We start from the raw sequence: 26,930 nt of genomic DNA, 5'->3' as shown, positions 1-26,930 counted from the left end.
ATCTGAAAGACAGTGAGGACCACAAGTCTACTTCTGAAAAATGTAAATAACTACACTCTTGAAGAAAAAGGCCTTCTCTTCAGAGACATAAGGTTGCCTCATGATTTGCAATAATCAATTTGATAATCATTGTTGACTTACTGGCTCAGCTCATGAATAATGTCCCAGATTTAGACTAGTGTGGCAAAAGGATTTTAATCAGGTAGTGCTTTTGTTCCCATGGAGCATTTGTCTTGCTTGACTGTTCTGGACTTAAGCCAACTGCCAGAAAGGCATTTTTCCTGCAGTATATGTATAGTAGAATATGTGTTGCTCAAGTGTTCAGTGAGGAAGTTTTCAACCCACTAAAGCTCATTGTTAGCTTACCTTCTACCAATGTGCCACTAGGAGCTCTGAGAATGGATGACTGTCTCTCCTTTTATCCGAGAACCTGTTTGAAGGGAGGGATGAATCTCATTACTCTAAATATTGTTTTTATCCCAGCCTACTTCACTGATTCTGAATGAGAGAGCCCCTTTGGCTGCTGTGAAAATACTTGATGGCTTGTTAAATTTTCATTATCTAATGTACATTAATTTAGATACAATAGCTCTGTTGCTAGAAGAGTCAGAAGGGAAGAGCTCTGCTGAGTGCAGACTGCCTGTGTCACAGAAGTCAGGAGTGTGTGCAGAACTTGCTGTCCTTGCAGGGAGTTTTCACTTCTGCGGGCTGGGCTCAAAACCTCTAAAATTCTGACATCCAGTGACTATTCCCCTAGCATATGCCATGTGATGTTTCCATGCTTGCTTACTCTATCATCTGTTTAATTAGCTCAAGAGACTAAAAGGATTTGAAGGCCCTTAGCTCCTATGTGGTTGAGAGCTCATGAGTTTCAAAATGTCCATGCTTGCTACTCTGGAGAGTAGAATGCATGGGAATATGTGTTGATGCATGAAAAGAGTTCAGAAAGTGCTAGGTGGTTTTATGTGTTTGTATTATTTCTATAATAATTTGTGCTGACATGAAGTGGTGTTTGCCTTCATGGAACACATCCTACTGTTACCGATTTTCCCTGAGTAGAAAGAGAATACCCTAAGGTCCACCTCATCTCCAGAATGCAGTCACTGTGCTGGTGCCCAAAGAAGGCCAGGCTCAAGGTTAAGAAACAGGAGCTCAGAGTCTTAGATAATCTGTACAAGATTTAAGATGTACTAGTTTTGGTTTCCTGAGAAGGGCTTTAGGGGGCTGTGTAATACAGCCGGAGTGTCACCTTTTCTTTCTTTTCTTTCTTTCCCTTTCCCTTTCCCTTTCCCCTTTTTCCTTTCCTTTCCTTTTCTTCTTCTCTCTCTCTCTCTCTCTCTCTCTCTCTCTCTCTCTTTCTCTTTTTCTTTTTCCCCAAAGATTAAATTAACCTCCATAGAAGGGTAGTGTTATCAAGGTTGGATAAGTATCACATCTGTGTCATGTCTTCAGAAATATCTGGTTTTACAGGGTTATTTGCTTTTTTCCCTAGGGTCTGCTAGACTTTCTGTTCTAAACAAGAGAAAAAGAAGCATTTTCTCAGGTTCTATTGCTTTCCAATGATTCTTTTCTTCTTCTCCTCTCTTTCAGGATACCCAAAAAGCAAAGCAGTTTCTGCCCTTTCTTCAGCGGGCAGGTCGTTCTGAAGCCGTGGTGGAGTACGTCTTCAGTGGTTCTCGCCTCAAACTCTACTTGCCAAAGGAAACTTGCCTTATCACTTTCTTGCTTGCAGGTAAGATTTACATGTTATATACTTCTCAGAACATTTCTTCATACACCCTCCTTTCTCTGTGATTAGATAGGCCCCAAAGCTTTAATCTGGAAGTGGGATATGAGCACACCATCTCCACATTGCTCTCATGTAACCTCAGACCCAGCACTATACCCTCCTCCACTCCTCACATCCACCAGGCACAGGACATAGTACAAAAGGAGCTTAAAAGATAGCACGAAGCCTCATAGGTGAAGGGAATTCCAGGCCCAGGAAAAAATATGATGGAACTCTCATGGTTGATATTAACCACCTAAGAATTCTCCTGCCTCTGCCATGTTAGTCATCTGCAGGCCTCAGAGGCAGTGAGCTACCCTGCCCTTGGAGCTCACAACACAATGCATTTACTTCTCTTTTCTTCTTTTCAAATGTCATCAAGGTCCCAATCCAGTGTGAAACCCCAACCATGGCATTACTTTTCCAGTTTCCTACATCTGCAGTAGTTCTTGCTGGACTGAGGGTGACGTGCTAGGGCAGGCCTCCTCCTCTCTTTGCTGGCTGAATGTACATCTCTCTTGTCCTGTCTTTTCTAGTATCTTAATATTTCCCAAGCCAGCAAGACTGTGTATGAACTGTGTTCTTTGAGCAGTTTACATTTATGTATTCAAGGAGCAAACTGCTTCATTTCTTCGCTGCTGGCAAATAATAAAGTTATTTATTTCCAGTCAGTTCTTCACAGACTGGTCTTTGAGGGAAGGCTGTCATTCTTCTTCCACCACCTCCCTCACTCCCATACCCACGGGCGTGCGCACATACACTCAATTCACTCACTCACAAAGGGCATGTTCCATTGTACTCCCCAGATGCACATTGCCTTTTCTGATGCTGTCCTGTTGCCTCTGCACTTCCTCTATTGAATTCTTGAATAGAATTTGCTGTGGGGGAAGAGAAGCAGAACCAGACTTGCTGTCCCCACCAAGGTTACATCAGCCTCCTTTTCCTAGAAGGCAGTGAGTTTCTTGCCTGGATAAGGATCTCCTTTAGGCCCCGATTAATGGATTCAGTTGTGTGAGATAAGTCACTCCTCGAACATAGGGCTGTGAAGCTCACTGCTGCCGCCGATTGACTATCCCTTCTCAGTGGGCACCCTATTACACAGCTCTGAAGGGGTTAACTGAAGTGTGTCCCCAAACTCAGGGCAGGGAACTCCTAGAGATCCATACCCCACCTGACAGCTTATTTCTGTTTTTGGTAATGTGAGTTGTAAACCGAGGTGCTACAAAGCAGTGAGTGAGAATCATTTCATGTGGCCATTGATATCCTTTTCTTAAAGTTTCTGTATTGAGAACTTTCTTAGTGGTGAACTCTTATTACTAAGTGTGAGATATATATGAAATTCTTTCTCTACTCGATACCTGAAAACATCCTTTTGGCAATGCAAGTTTATTTCCAAAGGTAAGAAAGAAAAGCAGTATGATCTTTCTGCTAGCTAGAGATCTACAGGGCAAGGAAAACACTGAAGTTCTGTTTTCTAAAATCAGCGACCTGAAAGGAGCAGTTCAGTGTGTGGATCTGTCTTGGTTGGAACATTCCTGTGGAACCCTTCTTGTTTCACTACAGCTTGCTTAGACACAAGCCATCTTATTGCTCAACTCTGCATCAGCCAGTTCCTCCATGGATGTGGCATTATTCTGAGCTTCACAATTCCATGGCATTGCTTTTATTCTGAAAGATAGATTATACCAAAGCACATACCTGATAAAACGTATAATCTTTTTACATTTGTCCTCCTGCCACAGTGTATTCTGTTAGATTATACATCTTGTAATTCTTTGGAGACCTAGCAGGGATCTCAGTTTGGATCTTGGCTCTACTTTGCACATGCAGATAATTTTGAGGAGGTTATTTATCCTGTTTAAGCCTCCATATAAACATTATAAACATATAACTGCAGGTGGTTTCCTGTCTCCCAAGATTGTTGCTAGTGTTTTTCTAACTACACCTTAACCTTACCTGTCGCACGATGGTCATGTGTTATGTGTGCACACAGCTGCAGCTCTACCAGGGAGATTTTCACCAAATCCATTAATGGGAAAAGTCAGAAAAAGGAGCCATGCCAGCCTCCTCATACCTGAGTAATGAGTTCCCTAAAAAGAAAACTCCTCCAAGACTCTAGAGCAAGAAACTTTGCATTGTCCTATACCCTTGTCACAAAGAATGAACAACAGGTGGGAATAGTCAGAGGTTTCAGGAAACTCTCAAGTGATAACAGACATATGTAGAAACTATAGTGTTTGGCCCTAGATAAGTTAAAAGAATTAGGGACAAAATACAGAAGTAAAATCAAGGAGAGAATGACGAGTTCCTTGGAAGGAGCTCAGAGAACACCTCTTAGCACAGCTGATGGGAAGCTGCATTTGAAGGACAAAGAAGAGCTTGCTGTGTTGGGGAGGGTAACAGGAGGAATGGCACATTCTTGATTAACAGTTATCTCAGAGTATGGTAAAGGTGCACAAAGCTGGTGTACCCTGATACCTGTGTCCCACACAGCCTCTAATATTAGTAGATTATAAAGAGTGAGGTGGGTGGACGATGGGATATAGCTGAAAAATTAGACAAGAGCTAGTCTTTCTCTGGATTGTCCTGTGGACCCTCAGAGTCACTGATAGATCTTAAGCAAAGGAGTGACTTGAGCTCAGAAAATTCATTTTGGCATATACATTGGAATAAATGAGACAAGGGTCCAGGTGAAAAGAGTCCTAAAGATAAAGGTTACAAGCCAGAAATCTGGCAGTATAGAGAAGCACAGAGAATGGGAAACATTTAGGAGGTAGACTTAACAGGATTCAGAAATGACTATACTTTCTTAGGTCAGGGATGGTGTGGAGGGTCGTTGGGAAAATAAAACATCCTATGCTTGAGCAATTGGGTAAATTGTGATGTCTGCAACCAAGGGTAACACAAAAGTAGGAATTGGTTTAAGGAACAAATAACTGGTTTGGGTTTGGATGTGCAGTATTCAAGGTTTCATGGAAGGTTCAAGCTCAGCAGAGGAGCCTTGGCAAAGTATTCAGGTCAGAGAGTGACATATTGGCAATAGGTGAAGCTTCCTCAGTGCTTACAGGAAAAGTATAGGAAGAGTAAACACCCTGCAAAACACTAGCATGGGAAGGGTGAGCATATCAACTATGCACAGTGGTGAAGTGATTTTATACTATTTATCAATCATGAAGTCATGGGTGAAATTGTCACTGCAGTTTCATCATAGCTGAGTCAACTAAAAGCAGATTATAGGTGACTGGGGAGTATTTGTAGACAGTAAGGAGAAGACTTATCAAACGTAGGTTGCTCATTCCAGTCTAACCAAGAATGTAAAGTAGTGCAGAAAAAGAAAGGCTAATGCAGCAAGGTAAGGTGCAAGGATGTCAGCATATTGAGTACTTCTAGAACTGTAATTCTTGCTCAAGGATCAGGAAGATGGCATGTATAGTTGACAAAGCTATTCAGTATACCTATTGTTTCCATAATACCAATTATATAATGTAGAACTCAACAAAATCTTCTTGGCAAATGAGGATATAAAAATGATGGAATGAGAGAATATCATAGGAACCATGCCTTTAAAAATGTTGAAAAGCTCTGGCGTGAATTCTGAGAAGGAACCAAGAAAGGCTGCAAGGGAATAGGAATAGAGTGATGACCCTGAGGAAATAGACTGAATGGAATGGCGAAGAATGTGGCTAGGGGTATCTACTGAGGGCGAGAAGGACCCCTTTTTCTTGGGCCTGATTGCCTCAGTGAAGGTGAGTGTAGCCACAGATCCAGCATCAGTGTTGTGGAGTTCTTTACCTGGACCAGGTGCTCATACAGCTTCTAGTACCCAAGGTATGCACTCCACACCAAGTAAAAGTGGCTCTCTGCTGGAATTGATGTCTCTCTGTCCAAGGAGGGAGTTAGCATTGTGATTCTCCAGGGTAAAGTCAAGAGACCTGTTGAGATTAGTCCCTTGCATGCTGTTCTCATTAATCCCAGCCTTTCAGAGAGCCCTCTCTACTTCATAGTGGGGTGGACACTTTCCATTGTTATGAGGCCTTTTTTGGGCAGACGGCCCCACAGCTTGATAGGGAGTGGCATTTGGCCTGAGCCAGCTGGCCTCTCTGTCACGGTTCCTGCACCCCTGTATGTGGAGTGATTGCTTGGTCAGATGGGAGAGCAGGTGGGGCTGGGAAAAGTCAGCTGTAGCTAACAGGTCAGTGCCTTCTGAAAGCTCTTGCCCTTTAGTCCTTTGAGCACCTGGCTTAGGTTTGGTCAGTGAGCAAGTGACCTTATACCACCTGAGCTGAGACTGTTCAAGGTCCCTCTGCCTGCTGCTGTGGCCTCCTGTGCATACTTATTTCAGTCTTGGAGGCAAATCACAGTTAGTTCTTGTCCTGAGTTAGCAAGGAAACCAACATCCCTGGGCAGCTTGCATTTGTCTAAAAGCATCCTTTTTCTTCATCTAGCATTATTGAGCCCCATACATTGCCTTCCATTAGAGCCAAACAGTTTACCTACAGTCTCTATTTTTAGTTTATCTTCACTTGTCATGTGTGTCATATTTTCTTTTGGTATCTTGTCTAAAGGTAGACTGAGGCACATATATGAAAATCACTTGTCCCTTGATTCATGTTTTTTTAACAGCACCATGGGCATGGAGTGTGTGTTCTATCACTATGATCTTTATATGAAGTGTCCTTATTTTGAATTACCTTCTTAGCTCTTGGGTATCAGGGTCATGCTAAGGGCATAATTCCAGGCGGTTCTCCTGTTAGCTAAGCATTGCAGGTGTCAAGGTAGCATTCTGTAAACCAGATTCTTTCTCCCAATTTGAAAGAGAATTTAAGGCTTCAGTGAAATCTAATACGTGGAGTCTTCTGCCAGCTGACTGAATGCACCCCCTCCATTTGCATTTTTATATTCTTAGAGGTGGTATAGCAGTACTTACTATGAATTACAGACTGAGGCCAGTTGGATGGGGATGGGAGGATGGATGTCACTTACCTTGCATAGAACTCATGGAACAAACTGCCTGGAAGGCAGCAGCCACTTGACAGGGGGTTCCTATGTAGATCACAGCAGGTGACATATAATTAACCAGTTACCCAGTCACGCGTAACAAGACTAGAAAATAAGACTTCCATTTATGTGCCCTTTGGCATTTTTTTATTTTTTTACTCCCTCCCTTTCTCTCTTTTATTACAGCATTCTGACATGGGAGGCAATGAGCAAGGTTCTAGGTGTCTGGGGTTTAATAAAAGAGTATTGGTTGTACCCAGTGAACTAAAAGTGTGGCTATGTCCCTCCACCCTGAATGCCTTTGAATAAAGTGTTTCATTTTCTTCTTTCTGTTTAACATCTCTTCTCCAGCCAATCCTAATTGGAATATCAACTGCCTGTTTCAGTAAACCAAAAACTTCTAATGAGAGGAGAGGAGAGAAGGTAAACAGGAATATCCTCATCTCCTGGCCCTGGGAATGGTGGATCCCCATTGATTACCAGTGCCTAACCAAATTACACAATTAAAACCGATGTATGTTTAAGTGAGGAATCCCATTCTGCTCTCACAGAGGTGCTAATGAATCAGGCTGTTACTGTGGTTGGTTTGCTGGGCTTCTCTCTTTAATTAAGCAATTACAGGGTCTGCTGATACTTATGAATTCTTTTCAGATGCTTTAATTGAATTGCAACTTAATGGATATTTGTAAAGTGGGATATTCTTTCTCTTGGGACTTCCCAGTTTGATTCTGTCCCCACTGCCTACTTGTTTTCAGTTGGGTCCCATTACCAAAAATAGGCAGCTTGACATGAACTTCCTGAAGGTGCTCTAGTTCTTTACTTTTAATAACAAAATTATAGGAATTATAAGAATTGTGTTCATGTCAGGGAATCATAGAGGATCACTTACAGAAAAGAATTTTTTTTTTTTGCAAGTACACTTACTATAAGAAAGGCAGTCTTCAATAAATTTACAAACTACTTCTGCTCTTGAATTGCTTTTAATCTAGTAGTGTAGACAGCTTTATGGAAAAACAAATGAGGAATTATCAACAGTTTAAGCAACATACCATGAGCATTATCTTACTTCAAAAGTTTATTTTGACTTACAGTTCTAAAAGCTGGGGAGCCCAAGAGCATCTTGCCAGCATCTGCTCATTTCATGGTGGGGAAGCTGAAGGGCAGGTAAATACATACAAAAGAGATGATACAAGGGCAGCATCATTTTTTAATGCTCTTGCATTAACTAAACCAGTCCCTTGAAAGTTATCAGTTCATCTTAATGATGTAATCATCCCTAACAGGCCTTACCTTCCAGTACTGCCGTAATGGCAATCAGATTCCAGCATGAATTTTAGAGGGATCTGTTTTATTCAACTTTTTCACTGCTGTGACTAAAAGAACCTGACAAGAACAATTTTAAGAAGTTTATTTGGGGGCACACAGTTTTAGAGGGAGGTCTCAGTCCATAGACAGCCAGCTCTGTTCCTCAGGACTTGACATAAGGCAGAACAACATGGTGGAAGAGTGTGGTAAAGGGAAGCATATCAAGATATCACCAAATGTATTCCCCAAAGGCACGCCCCCAATGACCTACCTCCTCCAGCTATACCCTGCCTGCCTTCATTTACCACTCAGTTAATCCCCATCAGGGTATTAATTCACTGATTGTATCACTACCATAATCTAAGCCTTTCACCTTTAAGCTTTCCTGCATTGTTTTACACATGAGTTTTGGGAAGTGGAGTGTGGGATGGCAGGGGAGTACACTTCACATCCAAACCATAATGGGGGCTTAGGTTTGGTTCAAATCATAGCAAGAGTGCAGGGGAAAGAAAAATTAATTCAGGAATGGAAAAGGTTTCCCAGCATTTCAGCATCCAGCAAGATCTGGAATATTTTCTTCTGGCAGGTTGGGTGTGATTTGTCTAGGCAGAACAACTTTGCCTATATCAATTCTCAGAAAGAGTTACCTGAAAGAAATAGAGGTATTCATCAGTCATTTTTTTTCTCTGCTTTTGTGTTGGTTTGTAAATCTCCTTCTCACTTCTCCTGACATTGAACCTTTGTTGCTCTGCCCTCAGCTCTGTCTCTGCAGATACACCATCACCCACTGGTCATGTGAATGAAAGTACAAACCCCCAATTACAAGCGATTATCTCCCATCTTTAGATCATGAATCATCTCTAGAAGGAACCACCTCATACTTGTGGGACATTCAATTGCATGGTTATTTAATAATTTTTTATATCCACTGGACATAATGTGAGGAACACAGAAATACATGATACAGGTTCAGCCTTCAACATGGTAGTTGTGTCTACTAAAGCAACAAATGTATAGACATGAAAAAAGAAATATTTTTTAGGATAAGGATAGGAGAAGCATACCTTAAATTATATACAAATGAAGCAACTCAGGAGTTCATGAAACAAGAAGAATAAATGTGATACTTTCAAAAGAGCTGGTGTATAACAGAATCCAGAGTAAGGCCGAGTGCTGGCTCAAGGCAGGGCAGGGCTGGCTTAGAGTACGCTGTTCCTCTGGGACACCCCTGTTTAGGAAGGATTCTGGCAAAGGTGGATCTGGTCAGAAGAGAGTGACACCCCTTGTAAGAGTCTAGAAATGCCAGTACCTGAGCTGTAAGAATTGAAGGGCACACTTCTAGGAAATAATGAAATATGTCAAGGAAAAAGAGAGAGGGCTTGAATTTGTTCAGTAGCCATTTCAAATGTTTTTTGATTCAGAGTAAAAAATAAAGTCATCAATAAAGTAGGATTTTTCAGCATATTTGAAGGCAGTCACAGACCTTGGAGCTAAAACACTTGAAGAACAAGTCTTGCTTTCCTGTTTTCTAATTATTTCCATCAGACTGCCTTGCTTATCTTGGTGTGATGCTGGTGACCTGGAGGTGAGGGAGATAGCAAGGCCCATATGGCAGTTCTGTGCCAACCTGTCTAGGGGCTTCTGTAACTGAGGAAAAAACAGTCTGAGTTGTGGTACCTTCTGTGGATTCACACTGCCAAAGAGGCTGTGACTTCCCCTTTAAGTGTTCGGCACTCACTGTGTCAGTGGGTTTTGCTGCTTAAAAAAAAACAACAACATGGGTTTTGCTGGGTGTGTGATACATGCCTGTAATCCCAGCAGTTTGAGGATCGTGAGTTTAAAACCAGCCTCAGCAATTTAGTGAGGCCCTAAGCAACTTAGCAAGACCCTGTATCAAAATAGAAAAAGGACTAGGGAGGTAGCTCAGTGGTTAAATGCCCCTGAGTTTAATCCCTGGGGAGGGAGTGTGGAAAGGAGGGAAGGCAGGGTGTTGGGGGCAGAGAGAGAAAAGAAAGAAAAGATGGATGATGTTTTATTTTTCTGTAGAATAAGCCCTTTGGATGGATAGGTTAGTACAAAGATTCCTTTCCTTCTAAATTTTCTGACTAGTGCTTCTACTGTTTTATTCTAAAGCCCTCTAGTGGTTTTTTCCCCCGTGTACTGGAGATTGAACTCAGGTTTGCATTTTTCACTAAGCTGCATCCCCACTCCTTTTTATTTTTGGTTTTAAGACAGGGTCTTGCTAAATTGGCTGGCCTCAAACTTGTGATCCTCCTGCCAAGTAGCTGCAATTACAGCTTAGTTACTTACTACTCTTGCCACTTTTGAGTTTTAATATAGACGAGACAAGCGCGAGTATCCCTGGCTAGGGACAAGGCCTATCCCAAACAGAACTAATGTGAGCCAGCACAGTGGTACAAAAGGTCAGTCCCGAGAACTTTCCCCTAAGCTTTCCTTTTCAGCTAGCTCGTTCTCCTTTTCTCCTAGTTGAAGGTTCTTTCTAAATCAGTTTAGGGTTGTCTAAGCTGTCTGGTTAGTTGGCATGTGGAGATGGAATGAGAAGTTTCCAGAAATCTGGTGACTTTTTCCTATAATCATGTTTCCAGTACCAGCTCCTATCTCTTGGGTTGTGCCCCTTCTATTCTTGTCACTGTCCCAGAAGAATACGTTTCAGTGTGGACTTTTCATCACCGTCTTATCAACTTACTGGCACTCTCCAAACAGCTACTTAGTAGTAGCAAAGACAATCAGCAACATCCTTCACTGGGCTATTCCACACCAGCCTAGCCCTATAGGGAAGTCTGTTTGTCTAGAATCATAATAGAAAATGGCAGAACCTGGATGCAGCACAGGGAGTGTAAATGGTTTGATAATTTGAAGTTAAAGAAAAATGTTTTGAAATCTGATAATGGGCAGCCCCAGGGTGATCAGTGTGTACTGCCTATGAGACTTCATCCTGGTTGCTATGGGAACCACCTCTCACATCCCCCCTTTCAGATAGATTTGACTGAGTTTAAAAATAAATAAAGCTGTTCCTCGTCATCAAAAAGTGGTTCTTGTCCCCTCTTCCGGACCCCAGCCCATTGCTCACCCAAATTTCTTTTGAGGTTTTCCTGGAGCTTCCCCAACTGATGGGCCGGGTTTGATAGTCTGTGCCTGAGCTTTCATATGTAGTTTGAGTGGGGAGCACTAATACAATCTAATATGGGCCACCAGCCCAAACGCATCCTCCTGTTAACCTGGAGGGGTCATCTTAGATTTTTACTCCTGGACAGGGCCACTGACCACAGAATGCACTTTGTCATAGCCCTTGTTTAGGGGCTCTGAAGGGGGCCTAGAGAGCAGTTCCTCATTTCAGTGCCCTGAAGCGTTCCCAAATTCTGACGCAGAGTGGCAGATACAGACCTAGTAGGAGCAAGAATCGCACTTTTTTTCCATTTGTTTAAACTATTGATTTAATCCAGACCTTGTAAGTTTTGGGTTGTTGTGTTGTTGTTTTAACTGAAGTTTCTTTCCTCTTTGCCTTGATAAAATAAATTTGATCTACCTCTCATCAGGCTCCCTATAAGGTTGCTTTACAGGCTTCTAGAGCAGGCTTTGGGAAAACTTTCCATTTCAGCTTCCAGATTCCCTGTAGGTTTTCCTTGTTAGACATATTATGCTCTGTCATGCTTTACAATAGCATTCCTAAACAAACCCTGTAAACTCCCATGTTTACCTTCATTATGTATAGGAAGATATATAAATCAACTAGTCAGTCTGCAACTGGTGGAGAAGTTCCCATTTCCCTGCCCTTGCGTGCCTCTTTTTCCTGAGCTTGTACATCTGCTAGTGATTTTTCTAGGGTTAATTTGGGTGTTTTTATTTTTAAATTGGAACATGGTGTCTGTCTCTTCTCTGTGTGTGTTTTGGATGCAGCCCCTGTGCTAGGCATGCGGTTATTAACTCCACTGATATACCAGTTCACTCATTAGCATTTGCATTTTAAATTACAAGCTAGAGCAGACGACATTTATGCTATATTTGTACCATTGCCTTCTTCATGAATGATGTTGCATGTGCTGGGAATGCAGAAATAACTCTTCTAAGGCCCTAATGTATTTTTGTCTGTTTTTTAGAAAACTGCTATTTCTTTTTTACTCTTGATTCTCATTGTTTGATAGGGAATTTTTTTTTCTTCTTTTCCAAGTTTAGACCTATTTGTGAGCACCGCTGATTGGAAAGTGCTAACAACAGACCAACCCTTCGGTTCAAAATAGGCCTATTGCGTAGAACAGCCATCTTTCTCTCTCACGTGGTGTTCCTTGTAAGCAGCCTGCCTTGATTTGAGAGGAGGGAGTTTTCTCCTCTGTAGCTGGGTGGGTGGGAAGACATGGTAACAGATACTTGTTCTTGCTTGTATTTGTGCTCATATCCTTTTTTTATAGTCGATTAGTCAGTAGTTATTAACACCTGTTATTGCTGGTACCACAATGGGGGAAAAGGAAATAGTGTATGCCTTCAAGGAGCTTCTTTGACAAGAAGCATTTAGATCACACTGCAGTGCAGCATATGAAATATTAGAGTGTAAAATGCCAGCTTAGTTGTAGGCCCCTTAATGAGAGTTGCCAGTAGTTAAGTCCTCTTGGGCAGCTCTTCCTCTTGGCAGATGGTGATTTCGGCATCCTGATCACAAAGACCAAATCAGAATTGCATGGTCATGGATTCTAGCCCTGTGATTGAGCCTCCCCAGGCTGGCCCAGCTCTGCCTAACCTAGTCTTTGCTGGCTCTGGCAGCAGGTCAGGGACAGAAAACATGCTCTGCTTGATAGATCTACACTCGTGCCTTTAAGCTTTTCCTATGCAGTCTCCAAGTTTGGTTCTTTGAGTTTTGTTGCAGGGATCCTTCCTATAGATGAAGTCTCACATTTAAAAGATAACTTGAAAAATCCAGTCACATTGGAAATAGATGTGCATTGTGGGTAGGCAAGCAAAACTTCTCCAAATGATAAAAGCTATTTCCCTACCTTCTTTATTTTTTTTAATATTTATTTATTTATTTATTTATTTTAGTTGTAGTTGGACACAATAACTTTTATTGTATTCATTTATTTTTTAATGTGGTGCTAAGGATAGAACCCAGGGCCTTGCACTTGCTAGGCGAGCGCTCTACCATTGAGCCACAATCCCCAGCCCTCTTTCCCTACCTTCTTTATAAAGCTTTCTCCCAAATAGTATTTGTTCTGCCAATTTATTGCTGGAATAACCAAGACACGGAAGAGTTGCCTTAAATGATCCAAATACACAATTTATGTTAAAGAACCTGATTCCTAGTGCTAGGAATGTAGCTCAGTTAGTAGTATGCTTCTCTAGCATGCAAGAGGTCCTGGGTTCAATCTCCAGTCCTGCCATAAAGAAAAAACCTGATTGCTTTAAAGTGTCTCAGTGCTGCACATGACATATTCAAAATAAAAGAAAAGGCATGGTATAGGGGGATAGCATTCTAAGCCTACTATCATGTTGGTCTATTTCATGCCAAGAGGTTGGCCTTAAAATAAACATTCCTGCTTCTTATTCTCAGGGAGAATATAAGTCTTACTCACTGGAATGAGGGTTTGGTGATTAGTAGCTTTTTGTTCTTTCAGCATAGTAGCACTTTAGCACTTGCTGCTACCTTATATCTGAATCCTGCTGTGTGTTTGAATTAGGTTTGTATATATCCTTAAATTTTATTAATTATTCTCATAATTTCTTACCCCACTATCTGCTGATTCAGAGTTCTGGAAATCTACACTCAGTACTGTACACATTGTTTGAAGTCAGATCATAGATAGGATTCATAGTTAGGTGAGGGGTCCTTCTACTTTTAAATATCTAACAGTGCAGCAGGGCTAGTTCCTACCTCGCCTCTTCACATTAGCTCATCTTCCAGAAACAAAAGCACTCTTGAAGTTGTTTTTAAATGCAATGGACAAAACAAAATTGATAATGAATTATTACCTACCTTTATATCTCTTCTGTGGAAATGATCCATTTATGGCACATGAGGATTTGGGGGGGGGGCAGTGGGGGTTGGCTTCTCTGGGCTCCCTGCTCCTAATGCGAGTTTTTATGCTTTCAGCTTCATTTGGCCTTTGCCTGTTAACCAAGCCAAACTTTCCTCCAGAAACTAAGCTGTGCCTAAGAGAGCAAGCCTAGATATCATGGAGTGGCAATTTGGTTTCTAGAGACTCAGGAGTGGCAAGGGAGAGCAGAGGATGCATTGGTTGGTGACATCTGTACAGTGAGATGAAGGTACATAGGGTGGCATGGCAGCAGGCATCTAGGTGGCACTCAAGAGTGTTCATTCAGTAACATTTATAAATGCCCCTTATTGATACTGATGAAAGTATTGAGGCAAACAGCTCACTACAGAGCTGTGAAATCCCACAGCCTATCTTTCATTTTTTTCATTTTATTTGTCATCTGGGTGACGGTGCTGATTGCTACCAGTCACTCCCCATCCTACCAAGCTGGTGCTCCAGAAGAGGAGGAGTGCCTTGACTGTGTCCTCCACCACCCAGCTTCTTGCAGTTCTCCACATCTACCTCCACTATGTCCTGGCTTCTGACAGAAACCTTGAATTTAAGTAGGTTAGGAATAAACTGCTTGAATGCGTTTGTGCAGATAGCTTCTCTCACCAGCTATCTGAAGTGCTTTTTGAAATACACGGGAGCCCTTTGTAAGCTGCTTTATAAGCTGTGAAGTCCATTGTTGCTACTCTCTGCAGCCAGCGTGTCTCTAACCTAAGTAATGTCTACTTGGCCCGCAGCCAGAGCTTGGGATTGCAAACTCTCGTAAGCAGCAAAGCCGCCCACCAGAGTCACTAGCAGCTGTTGCAGGTTGGAGGATTTGCAGAAATTGAGATTGCTGTTCCCAGATATTGGCACTTGCCTGGTGATGAATGACCGAGTCTGTGCGAAGGGACTGTGTATGCTTTCCTTCGGCCTTTTATTCTCAGTCCTCTATTGTGGTGCCTGCTCAATGGCCCCGTTGTGGAGGAGGGTGCCTGAATGGCAGGGTGAGTGGCCTGCCTCTGCCACCATTCCCTCCCTCAACTGGCCTACACTGAGACATTAAGAATAGCTCTTTGATCCCCTGAACTGGTTCTTGGGGCAGGAATTTCATGGCACATAGCACAAATGCCGAGGGCTGAGATTCCAACCTCGAGAGGGTAGAGAAATTAACTTCACCTAAAAGAGAGTGAAATGAGCTCCACTTCGATTCCTCTGGTGCCCTATTACCTTAACCTGCCCATCTGCACTGGAACAGCCATAGAGGTAAAACCAAAGACCAGCAAAGGTCCATTCTGATAGTCATTAGTGGGTAGCATGCTTATTTCTGATATGATTGCCCAAGAGTGAAATATTATAGGATGATGCCACTTTGTATAATTCTTATCACATATATCCAGACATATTCATGTATGTATACACTGAAACTGGTGTTGCAATTCCATCTTCCTAGAGATTAAACTGCAAAGAATAAAGCATGAATGGCCTTTGCTAAGGGTCATCCATTCCCCCAACACCAACCCCTGCTGCCACTCTCTCATGTCACTCTCTCACCAGCATATAAGTGTTTGAGGAACCTTGTCTTCTTCTCACCACTGAATCAGCCATAATAGTGCCTAGAATACTGCTTTACCATGAATGAATGAATAGACACAGATTTTTCTGGCTTAACATTTGATTGCTTTAAAATTCAAAAAACACTGTTCCCAAAAGGGCATTAGAGCCACAACAGCCGTGAAGTCACAGAGACCAAATTGAGTGTTTCTCTGGAGAACTGCACTAATGCCTACATCTATCCCCAAAGTCATGGAACCATCAATAAGTTACATAGCTGTTTTGGATCTTGATTTTTGGTTTTTAGTTTTTTGGTTTTTTTGTTTGTTTCATAGAAACCAGAGGGTTGTATTGGATCTTTCTTAGGTTCATTCCTGGTCTGACTTTCTAATAATAACAGCTCTTACTTAATGAGTATTTGCTATATGCTGTGGTTTCAATCTCACCCACAACCCTGAGGTAGGTACCATTACAATCCCCATTTTGCAAATGAAAAAAATGAGGTATAGAAAAGTTCATTAACTTACTAAAGAGATAACAGAGCACATCTTAATCTTAACCATATGTGCCCTCATTTAGAATGCAGTACCCATATTGCTGAGGAACACAGCGACCTAGTCTCACCTCAGATATTTTTGCAGGTAGCAAGGGGTTTTCTAGTCTTCCCTTAGGTCACTGCATCTGCCTATGCTCATGTTGGCTAGGAGCCAACCCAATAGTGCTTTTCTTGTGGTGTGGCCAAAAGCAAAGCTTTTGACAATGGGTGTGTCCCTATTTAAGAAATGTAGTGATGAAGATGTGAATTTCCCGACATTGTTTTGGGATGAGATGAGAGCATGGTGGAGACATGTGATTGTAGAGAGAGCAGGTCAGACATGTGGGATGGGTTTATGAGCTGGGGCATTTATAGACAAATTAAACTTTAGCCCTGAGTAAGCAAAGTCCTCAGCCAGTTATTACTGCCCTGGCACTTCTAATGGGCCCTATGTAGCCCTTATAAATTATTCAGCTTCTTTACTAATAAAAGGCCCAGCAACTAGCCTAGTCCTGGTGATAACTTAAGTAGATAGCTTAGAGCAGGTTAGAGGGACAGAATATCTGCTGATCACCAATAAGCTCTTCTTTCTCATTTGGAGACAGGAGGGTTAAACTGTCTCCTTGAATAGCAGAATTTTGAGAGTTGGGCAACACTAATGTAGAAATGTTAGAGTAGTTAGCCAGGGCTCTCTCAGAAGACTCCTGCTGAGGTTTCCTGGGCCGTTTCAACTGGTGCACCTTTCATAGAGTGGCATGATTATTAAATGTCCCAGAAGATAACAACCTGTAAACATCTGAAGGTCCTCCCCCCACAACAATTCTTACACCTTTTTATTTTCTTTAAATTTCAAATTTAAAGTTGCAAAGATCTTCCATTTACTCTTTATTGATTTGTTAACATGTTGCCTTATTTGCTAGCTGCATATTTTTAGAATTAAAAGATGTTGGTCAGATTGCCTCTCATATCCATAAAAAATGGGGAAATATTTTTTCAGTCCCATATACAGCATATGTCTGGGATCCGTACTTCATGTGGTCACCATACTTGTTCCAGGGCAGCATCCATGATATTGCCTGAGTTTGGAATGTGAGCTGTGGCAGTTGTGCATCCCATTTTTTCCAGGCCAAGTGTGAGGCCTCTGGGTTTTTGTGGATCAAAAGATATCATTCTAGCAGTTTGAGTTCTTCTCTTAGGCCCAGGTGTTTCCAGGTATGAGTAAACCTAGAAATAGTATTTAAGTGGGGTAGTTTACAGGCCTGTCTGGAAGCCTCTGGGAGTGTAAACATCCCTGGATACTATGTGTTGATTGTCAAGAGTTTTTCACACTGCCCTAGATATGATAGAAGCTTTATTATCCTATTTCATATTTCAGCAAATAATGAAGTATGGTAAACTAATTCATTTTCCCCCAAGCATGTTTTGATTTTATTGTTTAATAGTATTCTGAGAATTCAGGGATTTCTTGATTAACTGTAAATATTATCTGAATTCCAACCCACTGAAAGCTGTAGGACACTATGGAAAAATGGATTTCAAGGCCAATGCCTCCCAACATGCCAACTAAAAACCATGAATGACAGCTAGAATTCCAGGATTCTAGACTGCTTGTCTTATTTCATGGCACAACGTATTAGAAAGAGGACTCTTATTTTCTTCTGTTTTTTTTTTTCAATTTGCATATAATTTTTGTTATTTTTGCTTTAACCCATCCACTTTGTTTCATGTCTTCTAGAATTTTCACTGAAACGAATGCAATGTAAATAAGGGTATTTGTCCTTATTGATTGTTTCTTTCAACTTCACTAGGTCATGTTTTCTCATTCAATGGTAAATAGTCTTTATTTTGTACAACAAGAATTATCACAATAGTAATGTCACCATTTGTACCTCTTGGTCAAGTCTTTGGCCCCGTTGCTCTCTGTGATCCTGTGGAGGACTGAAAGAAGGTCATTACTTTTTGGTACAGCAGGAAATATTCATCAGAGTAGAGTTGATAGACAGCCTAATTCTAGAGGAATAAAATAGACGAGAGATGCATTAGAGATGTTTTTTAAGGAAAGTTGATAATTTGAAGACTTTCTCACCCAGATTCTGCGTTTCCTAATGACTTTAAACAAGGTCCACCTACCGTGTCTATCCTCACTTCTCTGATTCTCACTGTCTGAGCTTTTGTAGGCTTTGCCCCCAAAATCATTAAGTGCAGGTTATAACCTAGCTGTGTCACCTTGGATTATATTAGATGGTAGCTGATATTCTTTCAAGGCCTTGATCATATGAACTCTTTTTCTTAACTCTTACATTGTGAGCTTGAAATCAAGTCAGCTGATCAGTAAATTGAGCTGATTACATTTCAGCCTGGCATAAACGTAATTCCTATGAGTAGGAGATGACAGTTTAGAAGACAGCCTGTGTCTTCCTTCAGTTCATCAGATAAACACTCTAATTGGATAACAGAGCTCAGTTTTAAAGTGTCCTGAGCTCAAAAGGTGAGCTAGCCAAGCTAATGCTAATACCATTGATCCAGTTCTCTAAAGAGCAATTAGGGCCCTAATGAAATGAGGACCTTGGATTTCTGGGATGGCACTGAGAGAGGTTGAGAAGCTGTGTTGAACTATCTTCTCAGTACCTTGGGTCAGGCTGTGCCTTTGCTTCTGTTGCATAAATGTTTGTGTCCTCTTACCCAACCCTCTTTTGGCCCCTGTTCTTTGCTTGCTGGGATTGTAGATTTGTCGCACTAACCATTGTCTTTATCTGGGATTTGAGGGTTTTCTGTGTGTGTTTTTTGTTTTTTGTTTTTTTGTTTGTCACATGCACATTTTTTAAGACTTAAATTTATACACATAAGCTGAGAAACATGTAAGTTTAAAATTCTGTAAGCCCACTTCACACATATAGTATATTAAGGGTTCACCTCTACCAACAGCCCAATTAGTAATTGCCAATACTAATATGTTCTCTGTAAGAATTGTTAACAGTTATCATGAGAACCTTAACTTTTGCATTCCCTGACTCATTTTACATGAACAATGCCAATGCAAGGATAGTCAAAAGGAAGGGACAAATAATACAGGGAGCTAAATAAATGAGATCTCCTAAATCACTTTGAATGGCAAATTCCCAGTGCTCCTTCAGTTTTTCCACCTCACTCCTGCCCTTATGCAAGTTTGTTTCCCTTAAATCCTTAAGAAGGAAATAAAACAGTTTGACTTTTTTTTTTCTTTTTCTTTTCTTTCTTTCTTCTTTTTTTTTTTTCATCGAACTTAAAAGCTGTTCAAGTTCAATTCTTAGCAGGAAAATTCCCTTTAATGAGGCAAGTTTGAGGGAGGAGGATTTTAATCTCTCTTGTTTTTTGTTTGTTTGTTTTTGGTGCTGGGGATTGAACCCAGGGCCTTGTGCATGGGAGGCAAGCACTGTACCAACTGAGCTATATCCCTAGCCCCTGGATTTTAATCTCTTAATGTTTGGAAGGAGATGAGATGTGCATACACAGTGAAAAAGTAAGTTTATAGCTTTAACTATTACATTCAAAACTGAATTACTCTCCCAGCAGCTTTTAAGAACAACAACAATAGAAAGGAAGGAAGGAAGGAAGGAAGGAAGGAAGGAAGGAAGGAAGGAAGGAAGGAAGGAAGGAGGGAAGGAGGGAGGGAGGGAAGGAGGGAAGGAGGGAAGGAGGGTGGGTTTCTTTTTGTTGTTGTTGTTTTGTTTTGTTTTTTTTGTTTTGTTTTAGAGGGCATAAAAGGATCTCATCCACAGCATGTGCCTGGATTCTTGAATTTAAAAACACCCTCTATCCTCCTAGCTCAGAAGTATCTTTAGTTGTTTTGAACTTCCTCTCTAAGAGTAAGGTTCCTGTTTCAAACCCAGCTCCTTGTTCTGGGAAGGGAAGATTTGGCCTGCACATGGTTGAGTGTGGGTTAGATCCTCCAAAAAAAGAACAGATGCTTTCCTCAGCCTTTGTCAGGCTGCTTGCTACCAGCCAACTGTGTATAGTGCTCCATCACTTTCTTTGAGCTCTTGTTATTTGGTGGGCCCCTTATTATGCTAAAGAGGAGATAAAGAATGTCCTCTGAATCCCCCTCCCTTTCCTTCAGCTCTCCTCTTCTTACTTGACTTGAAAGGCAGTTGGAGTCCTGAGTCAAAACTTCTTGTACTTGGGAGCAGGGTTTTGGAGGGACTATGGTTACTGACCCCCAGTGAGTTCAAAGACCCTCATGAGCTCCAGGGTGGTGCTTGCTTCTCAGACTTGTTTCCAGCATGGGTCTGGAGTAGACCTTTCATTGATGACAAAGTTTCCAGGGATATCAATGCTGGCAATTTACAGACCACCCTTGAGTAAATAGAAAGGGTCCCCTCTCCACACACACCCCTTTTTTTCTTCTAGGTTTGGGAATTATGAGCTATCCATTGTACACACAAAGCCTTATTAAGGCTAAGGCTTTTCGATTCCCTTTAATGAGCCAAGTTTAAGGGAGGAAGATTTTAATCGCTCTCTCTTTCTCTCTCTCTCTCTCTCTCTCTCTCTCTCTCTCTCTCTCTCTCTCTCTCTCTCTCTCTCTCTTAGTGTATGTGTGTGTGCTGGGGATTGAAGCCCTGGTCTTGTGCATGCGGGGCAAGCACTCTACCAATTGAGCTATATCCCCAGCCCCTGGTTCTTAAAACCTTGCACCCATTAGTATGGATGTTACCAAAGAAACAAAAGAAGTATATGTTGGCTGTGGAAAAATTGTTACCTTGTGAAATGTTGGGATTGTGAAAGGGTGCAGCTACTACGGGAAACAGTATAGAGATTCCTCAAAAACTTTAAAAATAGAGCTGCCATATGATCCAATAGTTCTGCTGCTTGGGGTATATACCCAAAGGAAATGAAATGCATATTTCAAAAAGATATCTGCACTCTTGTGTTTATTGCAGCACTATTCATGGTAGCCAATATATAGAAACAACCTAAATGTCCATCCCAAGATAAAAGGTAAAGAAAAGATGATGTATATGTACAATGGAATGTTATTTAGTCTTTTCAACAATTTTTTTTTTAAAAAAGGTGAAAAGTCCTGTCATTATTGATGAGGATGAATCTATAGGTTATTATGCTAAGTGAAATATGCTAGTCACAGTTACAGAAGGAAAAATACTACATGATTTTACTGATGTTAAGTAGGTAAAATAATCATCTCATAAAAACAGTAAAATGAATGGTGGTTGTCAAGGACCAGAAAGAGGGGGAAATAGGGAGTTGTAGCTAAAGCTTCAGCCATGTAAGATAGGTAACGTTCTAGAGACTTATTGTTAACAAAACTATATTATACATTTCAAGTTAAGATAAAGTAGAGTCATATTGGGTTTGATATGGTTCTTACCATATTATAGATGCTGAGAGGGATTGGGGATGTGGCTGAGTTGTAGAGTGCTTACTAGGCAAGCCTGACACACTGAGTTCAACCCACTACCCTCAACCCCCACCCCACCAAAATGAAAAAATATGAGGAATCTACTTCTGAAAAGGAATTCTTTCTAGGATATAAAGCTAACTTATTTGGAACAGAATCCTATGATAAAAAACTGGGGATGGACATTTGGGGCCAAGTAGTTGAAAAATGTGCCTGAGATCAGGGCCTTTCACAAATCCTGGCCCTTGCTCCCCTAAGGTAGTAAGTATAGGAATCTCCACAAATGGCCCCAGGTGTTATCTTGTATCACTGAGAAAAACAGAAGAGCAACTTTCTGTAGCTGAGGAACCCTTATTTCCTTTCCAATCCTATTTGAGCCTGAATGTTGGGGAAAAATCCGCATTTGCCACAGTGAAGGAATCAGCTTCTACTCATCCTTCAGTTCTTCCAAGAAGGTGGGGTGTATTTTTGTTTTATGTGATAGTGGGGATTGAACCCAGGGGCATTCTGCCATGGGCTACATCCCCAGCCCTTTTAATTTTTTATTTTGAAATGGGGTCTTGCTAAGTTTCCTAGACTGGCCTCAAACTTGTGATCTCCTTGCTTTAGTGTCCCAAATCACTTTGATTACAGGTGTGCACTATACCCAGCCAATTCTTGGCTTAAATGTTAATTTCTCCAGAGGATTCTATCAGCTACTGGAGAATAATAATTCATTCCTTAACTGCATCTGTTCCCAGAGTTCCCTGTAATTCCCTCACTTACAGTTCTTACTTAATGTAGGTCTTCTCCAGTAGATTCTAAATTTCCTGTATGTTTCTTATGTCCCTCAGTTTGTTTGTCTCTGATACATCACTTTGGCCTAAAATTACTGATAGCTATTAGGCACTCAATGATTATGTCTAAAATAAGTGGAAATGTCACCTACTTTTGAGGCCTACCATTTTTCACTAGAAAATAGGAAACAAGCAATTTATGTATAATCTTACATACAAGTTCATTGCTGGAAGTAGTGGCACACACCTGTGATCTCAGCAACTCAGGAGGCTGAGGCAGAAGGATCACAAATTTGAGACTATGCTGAGCAATTCAGCAAGACCCTGTCTCAAATAAATAAATAGGCTCATTCCTTAGCAGTTTTTGATCTTGATTTCTATTGGCTATTCTTTCCAAGGTACTCAAGGGTTTTTGTTCTGTAGTTGTATTTGTGGCACCAACATGTATTTCAAAGTCTCAAGAGAGTCTCTTCTACCTCCAGAAATAGAGACTGCACATAAATAGAGATCATCACTGATTTCCAAAGGGCAGGAAACAGCCAGTAGGTACAGATTGAAAGGACCAGCTCAGGAGCTGGAGCAAGTAAACATCTCTGAGAAACTATTACCTTTAGGCAGACAATTAAGAACTTTTAAGTTTCTTGTATTTTTTTTTTCAGGCCCCATGCCCTTAGCAGTCTCTGGAGATTCCTGAGCAGATCTGTTGTTAGCCACCAAGGAAAGCAGCTATGTTACATTTCATAGCTATTTCCTGTAGCTTTCTGTGCTAGTAACTCATGTTTGACATGACAGTTTACAACAATGTAGCTTTTTTTCTGAAGTTGCTTATCAAAATTGAATGTGTCAGATACCCAATATTTTGAGGCCAGTAATTAGCTAGGACATTTTTACTTATGTAGATGCCTGTAAAACATCTTTTCTTTACCAATAGACTCAACCATTTTTCATAGTCTGGGTAGACTATAGCATTGGTAAGAAAAGCAAACAGAAGAGAAGGAATGTGGGATGAGGTGTTTGACTCCCTTGCCTCCCAGAAATGAGGTCTGTTAATGGGAGCAGAGGCTCTGGGGTGGGAGGTCCTTCCTCCCCAGACCTCATACTGTTCATACCCATTTCTCTTTAATTGATTCCCCCTTCCAGTTCTTTTCAGTTTAAATCCTTTTTCCTCTTTATCCCATTTATTCTTACTTTTCCTGCTCCTAATTTTTTCTCTCCAGTCCCTTTTAATTAGAACAAAGGGCAGGTAGAAAGTAATTTTTTTTTCTTTTTCCAGTGCTGAGAATCAAACTCACATCCCTGTGCATGCTTTGCAGTTTTTTTTTAATTTATTTATTTTAATTAGGAATATATAACAGCAGAATTCACTTCGGTTCATTGTATACAATTGCAGCACAACTTTTCATTTCTCTTGTTGTACATGATAGAGCGTAACCACACCATATGTGCAGTCTTACCTAGGGTAATGATGTTCATCTTACTCTACCATCTTTCCTGCCCCCATATGCCCTCTCCTTGCCTCCTCCCCTACTTTGCTCAAAGTTCCTCCATTTTTCCCATGCCCTCCCCCTTTATGGATCAGTATCCACTTATCAGAACATTCAGCCTTTGGATTTGGGGGTTGGCTTACTTCACTTAGCATTATATTCTCCAATTCCATCCATTTATCTGCAAATGCCATAATTTAATTATCTTTTAATGCTGAGTAGTATTCCATTCTGTATATATACCACAGTTTCTTTATCCATTGAAGGGCATCATGATTGGTTTGTGAATTGAGATGCTATAAACATTGTGAATTGAATGCTATAAACATTGATGTGGCTGTGTTACTATAGTATGCTGATTTTAAGTCCTTTGGGTATAGACCGAGGAGTGCATAACTGGATCAAATGGTGGTTCCATTCCAAGTTTTCTAAGGAATGTCCATATTGCTTTCCAGAGTGGTTGCACCAATTTGCAGTTCCACCAGCAATGAATGAGTGTGCCTTTTCCCCCACATCCTCGTCAGCACTTATTATTGCTTGTGTTCTTGATAATTGCCATTCTGACTGGTGTGAGATAAAATCTTAGAATAGTTTTAATTTGCATTTCTCTAATTACTAGAGATGTTGAACATTTTTTTTATGTATTTGTTGATGGATTGTATATCTTCTTCTGAGAAATGTCTGTTCAGCTCCTTAGCCCATTTGTTGATTGGGTTGTTTGTTTTTTTTTTTTTTTTTTTTTGGTGTTAAGCTTTTTGAGTTCTTTATATATACCAGAGATTAGTACTCTATGACGTGCGTGTGGCAAAAATTTGCTCCCAAAATGTGTTCTCTCTTCACCTCATTGATTGTTTTTCTGTTTTTTTTTTTTTTTTTTTACCTGAGAAGCTTTTTAGTTTGAAGCCGTCCCATTTATTAATTCTTGATTTTATTTCTTGTGCTTTAGGAGTTTTGTTAGGGAAGTTGAAGCCTAATCAGATGTGATAAAGATTTGGGCCTGTTTTTTCCTCAATTAGGTACAGGATCTCTGGTCTAATTCCTAGGTCCTTGATCCACTTTGAGTTGAGTTTTGTGCATGGTGAGAGAGATGGGTTGAGTTTCATTTTGCTTTTTTGCATGTAGTTTATCACTGAGCTACGTCCCTGACCAGAAGCAAACATTTTTGTATGTGGCCTGAACCAGTCGTTGTAAGCTCAGGGTTTTTTCATGAATTACTCATTTAACCTCCCTACCTCTCATTCTGCTTCTTATTTACATTATGGCCATAATGACACTAATTGGGCAGTAAGAAATGTCAAGTGAAAAAGGAAAGTTAGTGCTTTTAATAAAATGAGTTTTTTTCCTTATCTATGCCATCTGCAAATCCTTTTCACTTAGATTTGATGCTATTGGAAAACAAGTCTTGACAATTTTCATTTATTCAGGCGGCTGCTTATCCAATTTGGCAATTATCACTTCCTTCTCTGGTCTCTCCTGCTGCTACTCTTATCTTAGCCTTTTCACTGTTCCTCCTCCACTAGGCAAGGAGAGGGAGAAGAAAATAAAACCTAAGCAGTAAATGCTGTAACTTATTTTAATTTCATCAGTTGATAACTGTGAGGCAGTCTATAGGTTTGGGATGTACAACATTTAGGACTAATTGTTTTGAATTTTAAAAAAAACAATCACTATCTGGTCTGGATTGTGGCTTAATGATAGACTATGTGCTAGCATGTGTGAAGTTCTGGATTCAGTCCCTAGTACCAAAAATAAAAAACAAAAAAATTTGAAATAATTTTGAAAAGTTTCTGTCTTACAGGCACCTTTTGGTATTGTGAGCCAAAGTGGACTGACTGATGATATGGTCCAGAATATACCTAGGGCAAGTAGTTGAGTGCTTCTCAGTAAAGGAGCCTGGAAAGCCTGCTTGCCTTCCCCCTTCTTCAGCAAATAGCTCTTGAGTATACACTATTCTGGAACCACAGCTAAACAAAACAGAAACCCCAACAGTGGGGATTCATGGAGGTGCTATGCTTATTATCTATGAAAATAACTCAACTCTCTCAAAATATAGAATGTCAGCCTCATTCTGGCAGGAACATTTGGTATTACCTGCTGAGATAGAAAGATCAAAAGTCATTCCCCCCCCCCCTTCATTTCTGCCTGATTACTGCATCTCCAAGATTAACATGGTCTGTTGAAACAGGGTTGACAGACTCTGGAGAAGCAGAGTCTTTACTGTTATGTCCCCAGCTTTATTTAGAGCAGCCATCTCTTTCTTCCCCTGGAAGTTCAATCTTCTTCCATGAGACTGCTCTCCAAGAGCTTTGTATTTGTGTTTGCAGAAGTTGGAATCTGGAGAGCAATATTCCTTGTGGATTAATTGCCAAAGTAATTATATTGTAAAATAATATGCATGATTGATACTTGATATATGCCTCTCCAGGGAGCTGGAGAGCTTCATTGATTTGGAGAGATGAGCCAGTCACTAATTCAGGAGCAGAACTTGGTAGGAAAAGCCAAACTGATGGCCTGGACCTAAAGGCCAGGAGCAGGTGATGGGATCTGGATGAAGTGCAAGCATCATAATCATAAAGAGTGCTGCACCAAGCAGTGTCCCAGCAGTCACATCTTAAGAAATCACAAATCTCTAGGAGGTGCCAGGCTGCAGGGTGAGAGGCTAACAGCATGTCCTCATGTTCAGACTCTTGCCTTGTTCAGAATGAGCATCCCTAGAATCTGCAAAGGGACATGCCAGTGGAAAATTTCCCTGCTGCATTCTTGCCACCATCACCAGCACTGATTTGAAGGATACTGGCTTGAAAGCATTATCTGGCACTTCTGTTGAGTCTCTTCCTCTCCCTTCTGTTTGAGCAGGGCACGTGCAGCCTTTCCAAGTGGGTGGCGTCCACATAAGGAGGATGCCTTATTTATTTTGGGTCCATGAGCTTGTGTAACATGCCTATTTAACACCCTCCTAAAAGCACTGTCAGCACATGAGCAAGTAAGGAAGCCCACTAAATCCTGCCTCTTCTGAGCACAGTGAGCTGTTGAAGGTTGTTCCTGCAGCTATGTATTTATGGACAGGGGCTGGAGTTATGACATTT

At 40.9% G+C, this 26,930-nt stretch overlaps 1 protein-coding gene across 1 annotated transcript in view; it reads left to right on the top strand.

Moving 5' to 3' along the window:
• The window catches only part of Snd1 (staphylococcal nuclease and tudor domain containing 1), a 410,467-nt gene that overhangs the window by 260,007 nt on the left and 123,530 nt on the right, over positions 1 to 26,930 (top strand). The window contains exon 15 of the mRNA XM_005319414.4: positions 1,591 to 1,732. Within this exon, the coding sequence (XP_005319471.1) occupies positions 1,591 to 1,732 (142 nt within the window). The remainder of the gene's footprint in view (positions 1 to 1,590; positions 1,733 to 26,930) is intronic.

The sequence above is a fragment of the Ictidomys tridecemlineatus genome, chromosome 2 (genome assembly GCF_052094955.1).
Source record: "Ictidomys tridecemlineatus isolate mIctTri1 chromosome 2, mIctTri1.hap1, whole genome shotgun sequence".
Lineage (NCBI taxonomy): Eukaryota > Metazoa > Chordata > Mammalia > Rodentia > Sciuridae > Ictidomys > Ictidomys tridecemlineatus.
The sequence above is the reverse complement of the archived record's forward strand: the minus strand, read 5'-3'. Positions and strand labels throughout refer to the sequence as shown.